The sequence below is a fragment of the Staurois parvus genome, unplaced genomic scaffold, assembly GCF_062004578.1.
Source record: "Staurois parvus isolate SC_StPar_1 unplaced genomic scaffold, SC_StPar_1.0 ptg000166l, whole genome shotgun sequence".
Lineage (NCBI taxonomy): Eukaryota > Metazoa > Chordata > Amphibia > Anura > Ranidae > Staurois > Staurois parvus.
The window spans coordinates 731,195-749,347 of record NW_028317962.1 but is presented as its reverse complement, the minus strand read 5'-3'; the positions used below and the strand labels follow the sequence as shown (position 1 = coordinate 749,347).

The following is an 18,153-nucleotide window of genomic DNA, read 5'->3' as shown; positions in this document are numbered from 1 at the left end:
CTCTACTTTTCTGTTGTAGACAAGAAGTGAGGAGACATGTTCCCAGTGGAGAGAATAAATGACCAGAATTGCAATTCTTTCCCAAACAAATGGAAAGTTCGGTCTTCCAGCGTCCGTCTGCTGGAGCTGCATCGCCCACTACCAGCCAGCAGGGGGAGCTTCGGAGCTTTTTATTTCCATGAATGTGCGGATCCCTATCGATGAGATAGGCGCTCCAGCATCCCGATTGTCCCAGGCGGGCCCCGCCCCCTCCAGCGGATAGGCGGGTTGCTGGCTGTTCTGGTCTATCTCCCAGGGATGCCGCTGATGCCTGGGAGGACTGGAGACACGTCCGCCGGCTGGTGTCACAGGAGGCTCGCGCCGCCAGGGATAGCGGTCACCACAGCAACCTGCTGAGCCGGGCTCGTGGAGGGTCACGTGTGCCCAGCTACACCCGTTACTTACCCGCCTCGTCCATGTCCGGAGCCCCGTGACACCCGGAGCCCCGTGTGCTGAGTGCAGCCCGCTATGTTTATGATGGATCTGTCCCCCGGAGGAGAGTCGGTGTCCAGTGGACAGGACTTGTTCCACGGCTTCCACGACCGGGACTCCCTCCCCGGGGACATGGACTCTCCGAGGGGAGCGGGAGGAGGCATCCTGGACCGAATCCTCATGGAGTCCGTGTGTCAGCAGCAGGGATGGGTCCGAGTCTACGGTAAGAGGACCGGGGGGAGGGGAGCGATCACCTCCGGACGATTCACAACCAACCTGTGTGTGTATGTGTGTATCGTACCATCATGTCTCGTACCTTCCATCATCACTGGGCTACACGGGATCTATACATCATACAATCTGATTGGACAATCTCTTTTTACAGTGCCCATGCACCCTACATTCTGATTGTCCAATCTCCTTCTTTAGTGCCTGTGCACCCTACAATCTGATTGGACAATCTCCTCTTACAGCACCCATGCACCCCACAATCTGTACAATCTCCTTCTGTAGTGCCCGTGCACCTTACAGTCTGATTGGACTATCACCTCTTACGGTGCCAATGCACCCTACAATCTGATTGGACAGTCGCCTCTTACAGCACCCATGCACCCCACAGTCTGATTGGACAATCTCCTGTAGTGCCCATGCACCCTACAATCTGATTGGACAATCTCCTTTTACAGTGCCCGTGCATCTTACAGTGTGATTGGACAATCTTTTGTTTATGTTGCTCATGTACCTTACAATGTGATTGGGCAATCTCCTTCTATGTTGCCCGAGCACCCTGCAGTCTGATTGGACAATCTCCTTTTACGATGCCTGTGCACCCTACAATCTGATTGGACAATCTCTTTCTATAGTGCCCATGAACCCTTCAATCTGATTGGACAATCGCTTCTTACAGTGCCGTGCACCATACCATCTGATTGGACAATCTCCTTCTATAGTGCCTGTGTACCCTACAATCTGATTGGACAATCTCCTTCTATGGGGCCCGTGCACTCTACAATCTGATTGGACAATCTCCTTCTATGGTGCCCGTGCACCCTACAATCTGATTGGACAATCTCCTTCTATGGTGCCCGTGCACCCTACAATCTGATTGGACAATCTCCTTCTATGGTGCCTGTGCACCCTACAATCTGATTGGACAATCTCCTTCTATAGTGCCTGTGCACCCTACAATCTGATTGGACAATCTCCTTTTTACGGTGCCCATGAACCCTACAATCTAATTGGACAATCGCCTTTTACAGTGCCCGTGCACCCTACAATCTGATTGGACAATCTGCTATGGTGACCGTGCACCCTACAATCTGATTGGACAATCTGCTATGGTGACCGTGCAGCCTACAATCTGATTGGACAATCTGCTATGTTGCCCGTGCAGCCTACAATCTGATTGGACAATCTGCTATGGTGCCCGTGCGCTCTGTAATCTGATTGGACAATCTGCTACAATCTGATTGGACAATCTCCTTCTATAGTGCCTGTGCACCCTACAATCTGATTGGACAATCTCCTTTTTACGGTGCCCATGAACCCTACAATCTAATTGGACAATCGCCTTTTACAGTGCCCATGCACCCTACAATCTGATTGGACAATCTGCTATGGTGCCCGTGCAGCCTACAATCTGATTGGGCAATCTGCTATATTGCCCGTGCGCTCTGTAATCTGATTGGACAATCTGCTATGGTGCCCGTGCAGCCTACAATCTGATTGGACAATCTGCTATGATGCCCGTGCAGCCTACAATCTGATTGGACAATCTGCTATGGTGCCCGTGCGCTCTGTAATCTGATTGGACAATCTGCTATGGTGCCCGTGCGCTCTGTAATCTGATTGGACAATCTGCTATGGTGCCCGTGCGCTCTGTAATCTGATTGGACAATCTGCTATGGTGCCCGTGCGCTCTGTAATCTGATTGGACAATCTGCTATGGTGCCCGTGCGCTCTGTAATCTGATTGGACAATCTGCTATGGTGCCCGTGCGCTCTGTAATCTGATTGGACAATCTGCTATGGTGCCCGTGCGCTCTGTAATCTGATTGGACAATCTGCTATGGTGCCCGTGCGCTCTGTAATCTGATTGGACAATCTGCTATGGTGCCCGTGCGCCCTACAATCTGATTGGACAATCTGCTATGGTGCCCGAGCGCCCTACAATCTGATTGGACAATCTCCTTCTATAGTGCCCGTGCACTCTACAATGTTATCATGCGATCGATGTGTGATTGGATCTGCATCCTGCAGTCTCTAGACACCGCTGCCATCCATTCCCATGACGTGTATTATTAGGAATGACAATAATAATATAATACGGGATTTATGAAGCACCAACCGTTATCTCAGTGCTTTCCAGTATAAAGGGAGACCGTAGAGTAACCGTACAATATGCTACCAGAGGGCCTGCTCCTAGGAGCTTCCAATCTAATAAGATGGATAAAATCGACATTTTGTCCCCATTCACAGCTGGGCACACTGGCTGAAACGCCTGAAAACCGCACACGTACTTGCAGAGTCGTTCTTTCCTAATGGCACCCCCGCAGCAGGTAGCGGTCCTGCGTCATGTCACTTGAAAAACATAGAGTGCAAAATGTACTTGGCTCAGTGCCAACAGAAAAAGAAGGAATGTGAGTTACGGTGTCACGTCTGTCACTGGGAGTCACATGTACCTGTGTGTACATCGAACGCTTGTCCATGTAGGGTCCACCTCATGGGGGGTTCCATGTAGAAGATTTTGGGATTTGGACGCAGGTATATCCCATTTGTGTAGCAGTGTATGAACAGCAGATATTCCTGGCAGAAAAACGTGAGACCGGGATGTATATCCCCTGCATGTATTCCTGTGTACAAGCATGGGGAAAAAAACATTTCTAGCTCTCAAATCAAGGGAAGAAGGTGTGTGCACGTGTTTGCATGTACAGGTGAAACTCGAAAAATTAGAATATTGTGCAAAAGTTCCTTTATTTCAGTAATGCAACTTAAAAGGTGAAACTAATATATGTGATAGACTCTTTACATGCAAAGCTAGATAGTTCAAGCTGTGATTTGTCATAATTGTGATGATTATGGCTTACAGCTCATGAAAACCCGAAATCCACAATCTCCGAAAATTAGAATATTACATTCAATCAATAAAACAAGGATTGTACATAGAACAATATCGGACCTCAGAAAAGTATAAGAATGCATATGTACTCAGTACTTGGTTTGGGCCCCTTTTGCAGCAATTACTGCCTCAATGCGGCGTGGCATGGAAGCTATCAGCCTGTGGCACTGCTGAGGTGTTATGGAAGACCAGGATGCTTCAATAGCGGCCTTCAGCTCTTCTGCATTGTTCGGTCTCATGTCTCTCATCTTTCTCTTGGCAATGCCCCATAGATTCTCTATGGGGTTCAGATCAGGCGAGTTTGCTGGCCAATCAAGCACAGTAATCCCACGGTCATTGAACCAGGTTTTGGTGCTTTTGGCAGTGTGGACAGGTGCCAAGTCCTGCTGGAAAATGAAGTCAGCATCCCCATAAAGCTCGTCTGCGGAAGAAAGCATGAAATGCTCCAAAATCTCCTGGTAGACGGCTGCGTTGACCCTGGACTTAATGAAGCACAGTGGACCAACACCAGCAGATGACATGGCTCCCCAAATCAACACAGACTGTGGAAACTTCACACTGGACATCAAGCATCTTGCAGTGTGTGCCTCTCCATTCTTCCTCCATACTCTGGGTCCTTGGTTTCCAAATGAGATGCAAAAGTTGCTCTCATCAGAAAAGAGGACTTTGGACCACTGAGCAACAGACCAGGTCTGTTTTTCTTTAGCCCAGGTAAGACGCTTCTGACGTTTGTTGTTCAGGAGCGGCTTGACAAGAGGAATACGACATTTGAAGCCCATGTCCAGGATCCATCTGTGTGTGGTGGCTCTTGATGCACTGACTCCAGCCTCAGTCCACTCCTTGTGAAAGTCCCCAACACTTTTGAATGGCCTTTTCCTGACAATCCTCTCCAGGCTGTGGTCATCCCTGCTGCTTGTGCACCTTTTTCTTCCACACTTTTCCCTTCCACATAACTTTCTATTAATGTGCTTTGATACAGCACTTTGGGAACATCCAACTTCTTTTGCAATTACTTTTTGAGGCTTTCCCTCCTTACGGAGGGTGTCAGTGATGGTTTTCTGCACAACTGTCAGGTCAGCAGTCTTTCCCATGATTGTGATTCCTACTGAACCAGACTGAGAGACCACTTAAAGGCTCAGGAACCCTTTGCAGGTGTTATGGCTTAATTAGCTGATTAGAGTGGGACACTTTGAGCCTAGAATATTGCACCTTTTCACAATATTCTGATTTTCTGAGATTGTGGATTTGGGGTTTTCATGAGCTGTAAGCCATAATCATCACAATTATGACAAATCACGGCTTGAACTATCTTGCTTTGCATGTAATGAGTCTATCTCATATATTAGTTTCACCTTTTTAAGTTGCATTACTGAAATAAATAAACTTTTGCACGATATTCTAATTTTTTCAGTTTCACCTGTATAATTGCATATTTGTACATGTGAGTGTAAAGATACTGACTGACCATGCAGATTATCTTGGCTTTTGTTTTTTTTTTTACACTGATACACATCACAAGTTTATGCACCTGTGTGTACAGGCCCATTAAAAACAATGCGCTGCATTTAGGTCAGTAAAGAAAAATGCCTGCATTCCTAAAACCATGGCCTTTTATGTGTCCCATGTGCAGGAGGCCTCCCAGACAAGTCATTAGGTCTATGAGAGTCCGGGGGCTCAGTGTTGTCACCCCAATATACCCAGTACAAGCGCAGTGTTCCAGCATTGTTAGCTTGATTGGTGCAATTGTCAGTCACTGTGCTATGACTTCCCTGAGGTCAGCTGACCCATAGAGGTGCTGTGGTTATATAAGTCAGACACAAAGGTGTCAATTCACTAAAGGTTACCACATGCGATAACACTGACATGTGACCCATTGCATAGGTTACTGCATGCGGTCACAAAATGTCCAATTCACAAAAAAAAAAAAAAATACTTTCGGCGGTATTTAACACAAAATTAAAAATGTGTCGGTAAATACTGCAAAAAACAAAAATATGCAGCAAGCTGTTAAGTCCAATTTACAAACAGAACATAAAGTATATAAAGATGCAATATTTATTACCAGGGTCACCCCTATGGACCCATGGGTGTAAACAGGCCTGCCTTCCTCCAGTCTGCTAGAAAAAAACCCCAAAGGGGATCGCTGACCTCTACCTACATAGTTAGTCTGGCTGAAAAAAGACAAAAGTCCATCTAGTTCAACAATAAAAAAAAAAAAAAAAAAAAAAAAAAGTTATAATCCTACACCCACAGTTGATCCAGAGGAAGGCAGAATGGATGGGAGGGCAGTTGGGTGTAAACGGACAGTGGACTCCGTTCACTCCCAGCCGCCTATACAGAGAGAGTATGCAGAAACTGAGCGGACACGGACCTGTCATCCACCCGCTCTGCTCTGATCAGCAGGGGATCAACAGATAGATCTGCTAATCAAAACTGTGAGAGGGGCCTAACATGGCTGTTTTCTGTCCAATTCCCAATGTTTTTATATTTGGGCTTAAATACTTACGTTTGTTACATGTAGTCCCTTTTTCTTTGTGTTCTCTCTTGGCTGATGTGTTTACATTTGTAACTTTGTATAAACTCGTGTTCTATTAATGTCATGATGGGAGTGTGTGGCTTGGGGTCCTCCGTGGCGGTGTTCTCAGTTCCCAACAGGGGCGAACTGACAACTCATGGGGCCCCTGGGCAATAGGGGATCATGGGGCCCCTGTGTCCTTGCCCAAACTCAAAAAAGCCTATGAAAAAGGTACCAGGGGCATCTCATGGGGCCCCCTACTGACCCCGTGCCCTCGGGCAGTGCCCGAGTTTCCAAATGGTCAGTCCGCCCCTGGTTCCCAGCATTGTAAAAGAATTCACTGCTGACCCCGAGTCCCCGAACCTGTTACTCCAAGATCTATAGATCCAATATGGGTTGTCTGGAATATGGTGTGTATGTTTAATCGAAGGTAAATGTTTCTGTGAAAAGCATTTCAAAGGCTTCAAGAGAATTGTAATACATGATGGGATGAATATTCTGCTCAGAATGGTTAATCAAATCTGGAATATTTCAAGAGAGCTGTGAGCATGCCTGGAATTCAAGCTGGCAGCCATAATTAATGTGCGTGTCTTAGGAGCACAACTATGACCAGCAATGAGTCCCTGGAAAGTTTTAGTCCTCATGCACACTGGACGGTTTTACAGCTGCTGTTTTTGGCATTTTTTTTCTACAGTCAGTAAACCCCCCAGAATGTTATCCTGTGCATGCACACATAGACTGCAATCAGCGTTTTTTGGCTGTGTTTCTAGAGGAGTTTCTTAGCTGTACAGATGTAGCAAAACTGTGTTTTTGTGTGTGGTGGGTTTTTTTTTGTTTTTTTTAACTTTTTTTGGTAAGAAAACACGAAAACGAGGCCGAACACTAATGCAAAAATGCTGAAAAACTAACAACTAATGTTACCAGTGTTATTAAAACTCCCCGTGTGCATGGAGCCTTAAGGTGTCAATGATGCTGTCTGATGATCTGATTCTATAGCGATAGCATGGTTGCCAAGTGTCCCTGATGTTTATGTATTTGTATGACTTTTTTACACCAGTTATGTATGTGGGCTGATGTGTGTTGTGTAGGGGCTGTGCAATGTGTTCTTACAATGCATTGCACTGTTTACTTGGTTTTAACTTTCATTGAAGTGTCAAAAATGAAATAAAATGTCCACTGCATAGTGTACCTGTATAGGGTGAACAGGTCACATAGAAAACAAATTGATCTGTAGCTTTTCTGGCATCATTTCAACTCCCTGTTGAAGGTTTACTTCTGCCATGGAATACCCATGCCTTGTGATTAGTCCCAGTAAACATATTAGGAGAGCCAACCCTTTTTTTTTTTTTTTTTTTTTTTTTTTTTTTTTTCGTCTGTTGTGTATTTGTTTGTTTTCTGTCTCTTGTGTATAGTGATACCCTTAGTATCTTCATCTGACAGTCACTAATTAGAATTCTGCAATGCTGGTAGCATGATCCTCGGGGAAGAGCAGACTGGTACTCACGGCTTAGTTATAGGATCAGATTGATTCTCTCATTCAGGCTAAACATGCAATCATAGTCCTGCTGGCCATTCTTTCCCAGTCTCTAATTTTAATCCTTTAGGTATGAGACCAGGAAATATGTGAACTGTTTGTTGAAATATGATGCCATTTATTACTGCGCTGGTTTTATTTACAAGCCTTGAAATATATGATCTGGTTAGTAACACAATAAATAAAAAGTTTTAATGATCATTTTATTGCTATTGAACCACTTTTCAAAATTGCATTATGTTTCATTCCTGTGATTTTATGTATGAAATTTGTCTTTTAAAAAGTGAGAACTACATGAGTGTATCTCTTCCACACTGGGCGTACTTTGCAGTACCTGGGTAGGTAGGGGGTGGTTGCAATCTGGGCTCATTTATACTGCAGTGTGTCATGTTAGAAACGGTCATATGCCATTTTCAGCATTACATCAGCCGTGCATAGATGCAATTGCTCTGTACATTGCAGGGTATTGTTTTGGAAAAAATAATGCAGGACCTATTGTTTTGCAGGATGAGGTGCATTAAAAAGCCAGTTTAGGGCCTCATGCACAGTGGACTTTTTTTTTAGCTGCTCCTGGGGGTGTGTGGTGTGTTTTTTTATTTTTTTATTTTAATTTTATTTTTTTGTAATCTTCTGCCTCTAAGGCTCCATTCAGTTGTGCGACTTCAATTTTTCATTGTGACTTTACAGTGCGACTTAGGATGAGTGAGACTTTGACCAAGGATGAATAATTGTGCTGCACACAAGTCGCATGTATATAAATCAGGTGCAACTTTCGTGCGACTTTGGAGGGTTTACATTGAAGTCTATGGCCCTCAAGTTGCATGAAAGTCAGACCAGATCAGTGCAGAAACTACTTTTCAAGTTGCTCAGATATGAATGATACTCATTTGGAAACATGGGGTGCGACTTGTCATGCAACTTTGGACCCCGTGTGAATGGGCTTTTAATGCTCCTTCATGTAAGCCTATGTATCCATGCACACATAAGTGTTTAGAGGGAGAAAAAAAAAATTGCCAATGCGTCCAAAAGTGGCATTTTGGCAGAAAAAACTGCTGATGCCTTCAAATGGATCTAATGCAGGCCATACATGGTTCGAATTCCGAAAAATTTTTTGTCCGAAAATCGGAAACGTCATTCATTCGGTAATCCAATGGTACTATCATAGATTTCAAAAATCAGCCGACCAAGTTATAAAGTTCACCCCATATAATATGCAAAACTTCTGTTCCTTCCAGTTCACAGCTCATGCGCATGTTCTTTTTGGAAAAACGATTGTACGACTTGTCCATCATTGTGTTTGAAATTTTCCAACATGCCGATCACCAAAAAGGGGAGGAATCGCGAAAATTGGCCAATTATTCTTAGGTCCGATTTTCGGACAAAAAATTGGACGGTTTTCAACCCATATATGCCCGGCCTAAGGCCTAGTTCACACCTACATGTGTGTGGTGTTTTTTTTTGTTTGTTTTTTTTTTGGGGGAGGGGGGGTTTGGTTTCTTGTTTTTTTTTGGTGCGTTTTGCAGTAATGCACTGCAGTCCATTTAACATGGTTTCCTATGGGGCATGTTCACATTTATGGTTTTTTTAAGCTGCGGTTTTTTTTAGAAAGGGCCAGGGACTTTTTTTTTTTAATGCAAAATGTTGCGTTTTTGGTTCAGTAGACTTCAATGGAGACGCTGCAGAAAACACATGTAGTGCGTTAACACGTTTTGTGTTTTTATTCTGCCTAGCAACTAGCTGGCCCAAAAAAACCCCAACAACAAAAAAAGCAAAACTCATCAAAACGTGTATTAAAAAAAAACAAAAAAAAAAACGCTACAGAACAGACTAAATGTATACCGCATTTGGTGTGAACCAGGCCTTCTCGTTTTTCTAAATTATTTTTCTGGTCAATTAAATGAATTCATGCCCAACCGCTTGACTCGCCTAAACACATTATACACTTTTACAAGTATCAAGATTTATTTTTTTTTTCACTGCCAAAACAATGCTACCAGGAGAGTTGGCAAAACATCCAGTGTGCATGAGCCCTAAGGGTGCATTAACATCGCTGCGTTGTGCAATAAGGTACTTTTTTTTTTTCTCTGGATGCCACACAAGGCACCTTGCGGATGGATGTGTGCTGCCAAACATGCTCTGTGCATCCTTTTGGGGCTTAGGCAGGGCTTTCACATGTATGGGTTGTATTAATGCAATGCAGTAGTGTGAATAGGCTCTTATGAATGAATTTGCTGCCCAATGAACACAAACACTTGCCTTTACTGCATTGTGGTGTGATTAGGCCCTTAGGATATGTTTAGTAAAGAGTCTTTATGTATGCTAATTAAAGCATTTGTTAATTTGTGTAAGGTGATTGTTTCCTCTTTTGTGGTAATGATTTAGCTATTGAATAAAGTGCAAATTGGTGGTTCTTTTTGTATTGATAATACACCTAATGAACACATTAAGCAATTTGCATCCTTTAGAGCAGAGGTCTCTAAACTTTAACAAAGGGCCAGTTTACTGTCCTTCAGACTTTGAGAGGGCCGGACTGTGGCCAGCATGAGTAAAAAATGTCTTGGCATCAATGAGACTAAACAATGCCCCATCATTGGTATTAGAGGGATAAAAATTCCCTTATTGTTGGTAGAAGAAATAATCCCCCATCATTGGTGTCAGTGGGAAGTATAGTGCCCTGCCGTTGGTGTCAGTGGGAAGTATAGTGCCCCGCCGTTGGTGTCAGTGGGAAGTATAGTGCCCCGCCGTTGGTGTCAGTGGGAAGAACGGTGCCCCGCCGTTGGTGTCAGTGGGAAGAACGGTGCCCCGCCGTTGGTGTCAGTGGGAAGAACGGTGCCCCGCCGTTGGTGTCAGTGGGAAGAACGGTGCCACGTCGTTGGTGTCAGTGGTTAGAACGGTGCCCCAAGGGCCTGATAAAGGCAAGCAAAGGGCCACATCTGGCCCCCAGGCTGCAGTTTGGGGACCACTGCTTTAGAGCATGATATGTTAGACTACTCTCGAATTTAGCTTGAATTGCATTCTGAAATAGGGTTGTATATATTTGATATTTTGATGATGTAATCCTGTGTTTTCACATAGCTATGATTTCAATTTAAATAGTTCTAGAGCCAAGTGATAAAACTGGAGGAAAGGATGGAGGCTGGGGGGCCCAGGACAACCAATCAGATTGCAGCTGTTACTTTTCTAGTGTAGTTTTGTAACTGAGAACTCTTCATTTGAGTAATACAGGAACGTTTCTGCTCTCTGGTTTTAGTAAATTAGTTTGCTACATTTCTGGCCTCGCTTGAATAAAAATTGGTACACATGGTGCAGTCATTTTTGTTAGGGTCTTTTCACACGGGCATTCTGTTTTTTTGTTTTTTTTGGGTTTTTTTCATCGGTCCAACTAATTTTTTTATTTTTTTTGTTTAATACAGAGAAAAACAAATCCATTTTTATCAGTTTTTCACATCCTTTACCAATGCAAAAATGGACCGTATGTCCGTTTTTCATCCGTGCCGGTTGTTTTTTTTTATTTTTTACAGAAGAAAAATAGGGTTTTCTTCTGTTCAAAAAAAGGATGTTAATGGATGCGGACAATAACGGATATAAACAGATGATCCTCCGTTTTACATGCACTAGTCCAGGGGTCTCCAAACTTTCTAAACAAATGGCCAGTTTACTATCCTACGGGGGGGCGGTCTATGGCCATTGAGAGCTGAAATTGTCCTGGTGTCAGTGGGAGTAAACATTGCATCTTTGGTATTAGGGGGAGGAATAGTGCCCCATCGTTGGTGTCAGTGGGGGGGGAGGAATAGTGCCCCATTGCTGGTGTCAGTGGGAGGAATAGTGCCCTATCGTTGGTGTCAGTTTCAGTGCTTCATCATTGGTGTCAGTGGGAGAAATAGGGCCCCATTGTTGGTGTCAATGGGTTGCATTGCTGATGTCAGTAGAGGGAATTATGCCCCATTGTTGGTGTCAGTGGGAGGAATAGTGTCTTGTATCAGTGGGAGGAAAAGCCCTTCTTCAAGGGCCGGGTAAGGCAAGCAAAGGGCAGCTTCCGGGTCGCAGTTTGGACACCACTGCACTAGAAGTACATGGGTGTCCGGTTTTCATCCATAAACGGACAGATGAAAAAACGGAGATACGGAACACCCGCGTAAAAGGGGCCTTAGTGACTTTATCTGTGGCTCAGGCTGTCTATATAACAATCACCTGTTCAATGCACATTACAAGATCTCAGTCAGCTGTGAATGTGTTCTCACTGTAGATTTCCTTTGTGATTCATTGCTGAATAAACAACAAAGAGTCACCAGTGCCGCAGCCTCAATTTCTATAGAACATTCTTAGGAAATTATTAATTGAAAACAGTCATTGTGTCATATATAGGCTTCGACATTCTTCCCTTTTTGGCAATTGCTCAGTGAAAATAAAATGAAATACAGATGCCTTGATAATATAGGGCAAAACAAATTCTTGCATTTATTTTCCGGGAATTAATTCTAGTCCTAGCAGTGATTTTGTGATGTGGTGAGATTGGGGCAGCTGAATATAAGCAATGGTATGATAGGTAAAGAGTGTAGAGGAGGGCAATGACCATATGTGCTTGGATGGTGCCTGAATGCTGCAGGTGGAATTCTGGGAAAGGAAGAACTTTTTCAGGTCAAGGGCTTGGGGATTATTGGCATACATTATGAGAATGTGCCAGGCACTGTTTAAATCCCTTGTGTGCTAAACCTGAAATGTATGTCTACTCTGCAGCAGTATTTCATGTATCTGACTGCACTGTAAGGCCCCTTTTACATGGGCGATATGATCAGGTCCTTATGTTGTTTTTTTTTTTCAAGCGGAACTGACCGAAAGGTCCATGTCTTCCTTTGGAGACCTCCTGGGTCATCTTTTTAAAAAAAAAAAAAAAGGGGATCTGCCCGTTACCATTTAGGTGGAGTTGGAGTGGATCGGACGTAGCTGGGTGTAAACAGACAGCAGAGTCCTTTTACTCCCATTTTTAGCCATGTGCTCTCTTGGTGTCCACTCTGCTGGAAGCTGACACGGACCTGTCATCCATCTGCTCTGCTCTGATCAGTATTCATAGGTATTCTATCAGGTCAGGACTCTGTGCAGGCCAGTCAAGTTCCTCCATCCCAAACTTGCTCATGTGACTGATCAGTATAGTAGTTGCTTCGAGGAATGTGTTAGAAATGCATTCAATTAACACAGGCCTGTACAAATCTCTCAAATACAAAGCCAATTGGCAAATTTTTTTCTCCTTAACCCACATCAGTAAAATCAGCCTGTATGTGCAGTAAAGCATGCTTGTTATACTCACTGTGGAACCTAAGGGGTTAATCCTCTGCATTGTGTAAAGGGGCTGTTTGATTCTGTCTTCTCTGATCCTCCCCTTCTACTGTCCCCAATCCATCTGCTGATAGCGAGCTCTAGAAGCCACTCTGCACATGCTCAGTTTGGTGTGTATTGCTAGAGGTGGTTTTTTTGTGTTTCTCCTTTTGGGAGGGTGCATTTGATCAGCACAGGGCCAATGAGCTCTGTCCAGATACAGGATCAGGGGTCATGTAGCCTCATAGAACAGTCAGAGGAGAATGAAAACTTCTGCAGGACTAACCAGTGCTCAGCTGGTCACTGATATACCGTAAGTCACATGACTGCTATATACCGCTGATGAGAAAAGCTATTTAGCAGTTTATACTTACTAAAATAATTGCATTTCCATGTTCTGTGTACTGTGGGAGACCAGATATAGTGAATGCTGGATCATGGGTTTAGTAACACTTTAAGTTGTCACCCCAGTACAGTTGTGTCCAAAATTATTCAACCCCCACTGAAATTGAGTGTTTTGGCCAGTTTGACATTGCTTTTGATCATTCAGTCATCTTGCTTACATTTACATTAAAGAGGCACTTGTAGGTCAGACAAATATAACATAACAGTTATAATGAAATAACCACAAATGTCTTTTCTGTGCTCACAGCATTATCAGTTTTATTCAACCCCCAAGTGACATTCAATCTTAGTACTTAGTACAGCATCCTTTTACAGTTATAACAGCTTTTAAACGTGAAGCATAGCTTGACACAAGTGTCTTGCAGCGATCTACGGGTATCTTCGCCCATTCTTCATGGGCAAAGGCCTCCAGTTCAGTCACATTCTTAGGCTTGCGCACTGCAACTGCTTTCTTTAAGTCCCACCAGAGGTTCTCAATCGGATTTAAGTCTGGTGACTGCGATGGCCACTCCAAAATGTTCCAGCCTTTCCTCTGCAACCATGCTCTAGTGGACTTGGAGGTATGCTTGGGATCATTGTCCTGTTGAAAGGTCCAACGTCTCCCAAGCCTCAGGTGTGTGACGGACTGCATCACGTTTCCATCCAATATCTCCTGGTACTGAAGAGAATTCATGGTACCTTGCACACGCTGAAGCTTCCCTGTACCTGCAGAAGCAAAACAGCCCCAAAGCATGATTGACCCTCCACCATGCTTCACAGTAGGCAAGGTGTTCTTTTCATCATAGGCCTTGTTCTTCCTCCTCCAAACATAGCGTTGATCCATGGGCCCAAACAGTTCTAATTTTGTTTCATCAGTCCACAGAACACTATCCCACAACTTTTGTGGTTTGTCCACATGGCTTTTGGCATACTGCAGTCGACTCTTCTTATTCTTTGGAGACAGCAAGGGGGTACGCCTGGGAGTTCTGGCACGGAGGCCTTCATTACGCAGTGTGCGTCTTATTGTCTGGGCTGAAACTTCTGTACCCACATCTGACAAATCTTTTCTCAGTTCCTCAGCAGTCACACGGGGACTTCTCTCCACTCTACGCTTCAGGTAGCGCACAGCAGTCGAAGTCAGCATCTTCTTTCTGCCACGACCAGGTAGCGTTTCAACAGTGCCCTTTGCCTTGAATTTGCGAATGATGCTTCCTAAGGTGTCTCTTGGTATGTTTAACATCTTTGCAATCTTCTTATAGCCATTGCCCTTCCTGTGAAGAGAAATCACCTCTTCTCTTGTCTTCCTGGACCATTCTCTTGCCTTCACCATGTTTGTAACCACACCAGTAAATGTCTAGAAGGAGCTGAGTATCACAGTCATTTTAAAGCTGCCTAATTGGTGCTTATTATGCTTGATTGCTGCTCGGTGACATCCACAGGTGTTTTCAATACCTGATGGAAAGCACCTGTATGAACCTCTGTTCTTCAGAGTGGTAGTCTTTAAGGGGTTGAATAATTGTGGCAATGAAGAAACCACATAAGAACCATTTACTACTGTATTACATAAACAATTGATGTCATTTTAGTTGCATTTGGGTAGTTACAACGTCCTTGTAGGATTTGATTCTGAATACAATTCCAAATGTACACTATAGTCCCTAAACCCCTTTACAGCATTGGGGGTTGAATAATTTTGGACACAACTGTATGTACTGCCTCATATGTACCGTTCTTTCTCCCACAAGCCCCATAAGTTAAACAATGCACTGCACAGGTGAGCTACATCCCCATCTGTCAAGGACGTCTGCATGGCGGCACTTCATGATTGATATCCACTATGCGTAGCTGCTGGGAGACATAGAACTGTGCCACCAACAACAAACCAAGCGCCAGGTTCAAATGATGCTTATGGGTATGGGGGATTTTTTTAGTTTCCATAGCAGCAAGGATTAGTCTCGCTATACTGATCTGTAGAAACCCTATAACATACTTGAGTATATTTTCTCAACTAACCGACAAGCCTAACTGCAGCCCGTGTACAGTGTCTGCTAAACTATTAAATGTTCCCTGTCTGTGGGCCCCAGGATTCTACATAACTGACCCCCATTTAATCCACAGAATCCTTGACTTGAATCCAACTTTACAACTTGGGCATGCCCCCACCCCATACTACCATTGTCCAATGGAGTCATCTGTGTGGACAGTAGAGAGTATCCCCCACACCCTCCCTCACCCCATTTGATAGTTGGACAGTGGGGGTGTTCCCAAGCGCTACATTCAGGGGCTTGGTGTGCTAAATAGCAATGGCTCAATGGGATCCCTTCTGTAAACTGCGTTTATTATCTCCTTTAGTTTGGCCAATTTCCTTTCTTTTCAATGTACATGCACTGATTTACAGAATAGTAATTTACCACTCATGTACAGTAGTTGGTGCCTGGGCCAGGTGTTCGGGCAACCCAACTGGCCAGTAGTGAAGGCAGGGCAAGCTACACTACACACTTCGTTGTCTGTCAGTGCTTGCACAGTAGAGCTGCATGGGGTTTGGGAGCAAATTAATTCTTCCTCTCTAGCTCCCTCATCACCTCCTCCCACGCTCGCCTCCAGGACTTTTCTAGAGCCTCTCCCATCCTCTGGAACTCCCTTCCACAGTATGTCCGGTCAGCCCCCACCCTGTCTGCCTTTAGGTGATCTTTGAAAACTCACTTATCCAGAGAAACCTGCCCCACCTCCACCTAAGAGCTGTACTTGAATCGCCTCCACCAGATCATCCACCACAGCTATCACCTTTTGTATCACCTCCCCTTCCTTTAGATTGTAAGCTCCACAAGCAAGGCCCTCATACTCCTCCTGTACTGAAATGTATTGTAATTGTACTGTCTCCCTTATATTGTAAAGCGCTGTGCAAACTGTTGGCGCTATATAAATCCTGTATAATAATAATAATTACCCTAAAGATCACTACTTTTTTTTTTTGTTTAAGAGACGTGCAGAAAAAAAAAATTATACTCGCCTAGATGGCTGCAGCAGTGATCTGATGCTGCTGCTGCTGTTCCTTGCTGGCTTTACACAGAGAACTGAGTGATCAAAGACTGCTGATCGTTCAGTTCTCAGTCTTCACTGAGCAGAGAGCGGTGACTATTGGTCTCTGCTCTCTTCACTGCCCCTCCGGCGCTCACCAGGAGCACTGGCATATGGAGGAGGCAGGAGCGGGAGGCTCAGGCTCTCAGCGGTATGCCAGTCAGGCATCTGGTCAGATCCTGAGATTGTCAAGATCCCTGCAGAGCCCAGACTGGCTCTGTAATGTCAGTCCGCTTCCGGCTTAATCTGGGTCACAGGAGTGCAGAACTAAGCGTACTCTTCTGATCCTCAGAGGAAGTGTGACCAAAAAAACTTTGGTCATACTTCTTGAAACGTGACTATACTGGTTGCTAGTTTTGGATTGTTTGGCTCTGGAAATCACATAATTTGTCCTTCTGTCCTTTGTATCATTCCAAAAAATACAACCAATTCAGACATCACTGGTGACTGTTTCATAATGTACAGTTTGTGGCGTGACTGACGTTGGGGTCAATCAAACTGGAAATTCTCTTGTGACGTTTGGTTGTAGGAAAGTGTAATGGATTCAGTCACTGTCTGGACAATACACAAGAAGCTTTGCACCCGGAGGATGAGCAAATCTGCTCATCTGCCCCATCTTGAAGTTTTCCTCGTTAGTTTGCTTGTTGTACAACATAAAGAAATATTTCTCTAGAAATACAGCTGGAGATGTTTTTTGCTATCGCTAGTTCAAAAGCTATGTATCGTATTGCAGAGATCTGGACAGTGACTCAGACATGGATCATGATTTTCTGGAATCACAAATTCCACCCAAAATCATAGCTCTGGTGTTGTGTTTTTTAATATTTATGCTGTTTGTTTTTTTTTAATGTGAATAGCTAGACCTCCTATGAAGTTCAACTGAACTCCGTTGTTTCTGAACACTTTCTTCTCTGGTCTTCTGTTATCTCTGGTTGTTGTTCTGTTTTCATCCTTACTTCCCTTTTTTTTTAAATATAATACTAATAGGAATGCATAATATCCAGATAAAGGGCAACAGTTCTATTATAGCCGGTCAGCAATGATCTTCCCCTAAGCTGGTGTTATTCAGGGGTGGGGGAACTTAGAAGACAGCCTTGTATTTTCATACGAGGTCCCCTTTAACTTGCCTCCAGCCATCCTCCTACTTTCTATAATTCGAGTAATCCATTTTATGAATTTAATCTGATTTGATGAATACTGCGTCTGAATTCTGTGCTGTTTTGCCTTTTTTACTGAATAGGACATGCCTGTAAAATAATTTCAGCAATGGCGGGGCTGCTTGCTTGTTATTGGAGGCCTGCAAGGTATCCTTATCTCTGCTGTCAGCTCACTAAGCCTGGTGGTATCCATATCTTGTTTAATTTGGCTGTGTAAATATTGTGTATGGCTTTCTTGCACTAAAGAATATCAGATGTTACATTGATGTTGAACTCTGATCCTGGACTTCTTCTTTACTCATGTGAGTTCATTGTAAATATGTCCTCCTGGGTAAACTTTATGTTCACCTATTGTCTTTGTAAAATAGGCCAACCTGAGCAGGGTGTGCCATACTAGTCTTGCTGCAGTCGCCAATATGCGTGCGCCGTCTGTCAACATGAGACTGTGCTCACTATGCAGATTCCATGCACGGTCAGAACTGTTGTGTGGATCAGTCCATAAACCCAGACCACGTATGCTATAGAAACAATAGGACTCGCCTAAGCACCGTTTGCATTCAAACTTGGCATAGAACTATTTTTCT

General features: G+C 44.0%; 1 protein-coding gene across 4 annotated transcripts in view; it reads left to right on the top strand.

Moving 5' to 3' along the window:
• Positions 1-278: 278 nt before the first annotated feature.
• The window catches only part of RASAL2 (RAS protein activator like 2), a 451,415-nt gene continuing 433,540 nt past the window's right edge, over positions 279-18,153 (top strand). For 3 of the 4 annotated variants that reach the window (XM_089676316.1, XM_089676318.1, XM_089676315.1), the window contains exon 1: positions 280-694. In XM_089676316.1, the coding sequence (XP_089532442.1) occupies positions 508-694 (187 nt within the window). In that variant the 5' untranslated portion in view covers positions 280-507. Of the gene's footprint in view, positions 695-18,153 lie in introns of all 4 variants that reach the window. The other variant, XM_089676317.1, reaches the window with a different exon arrangement.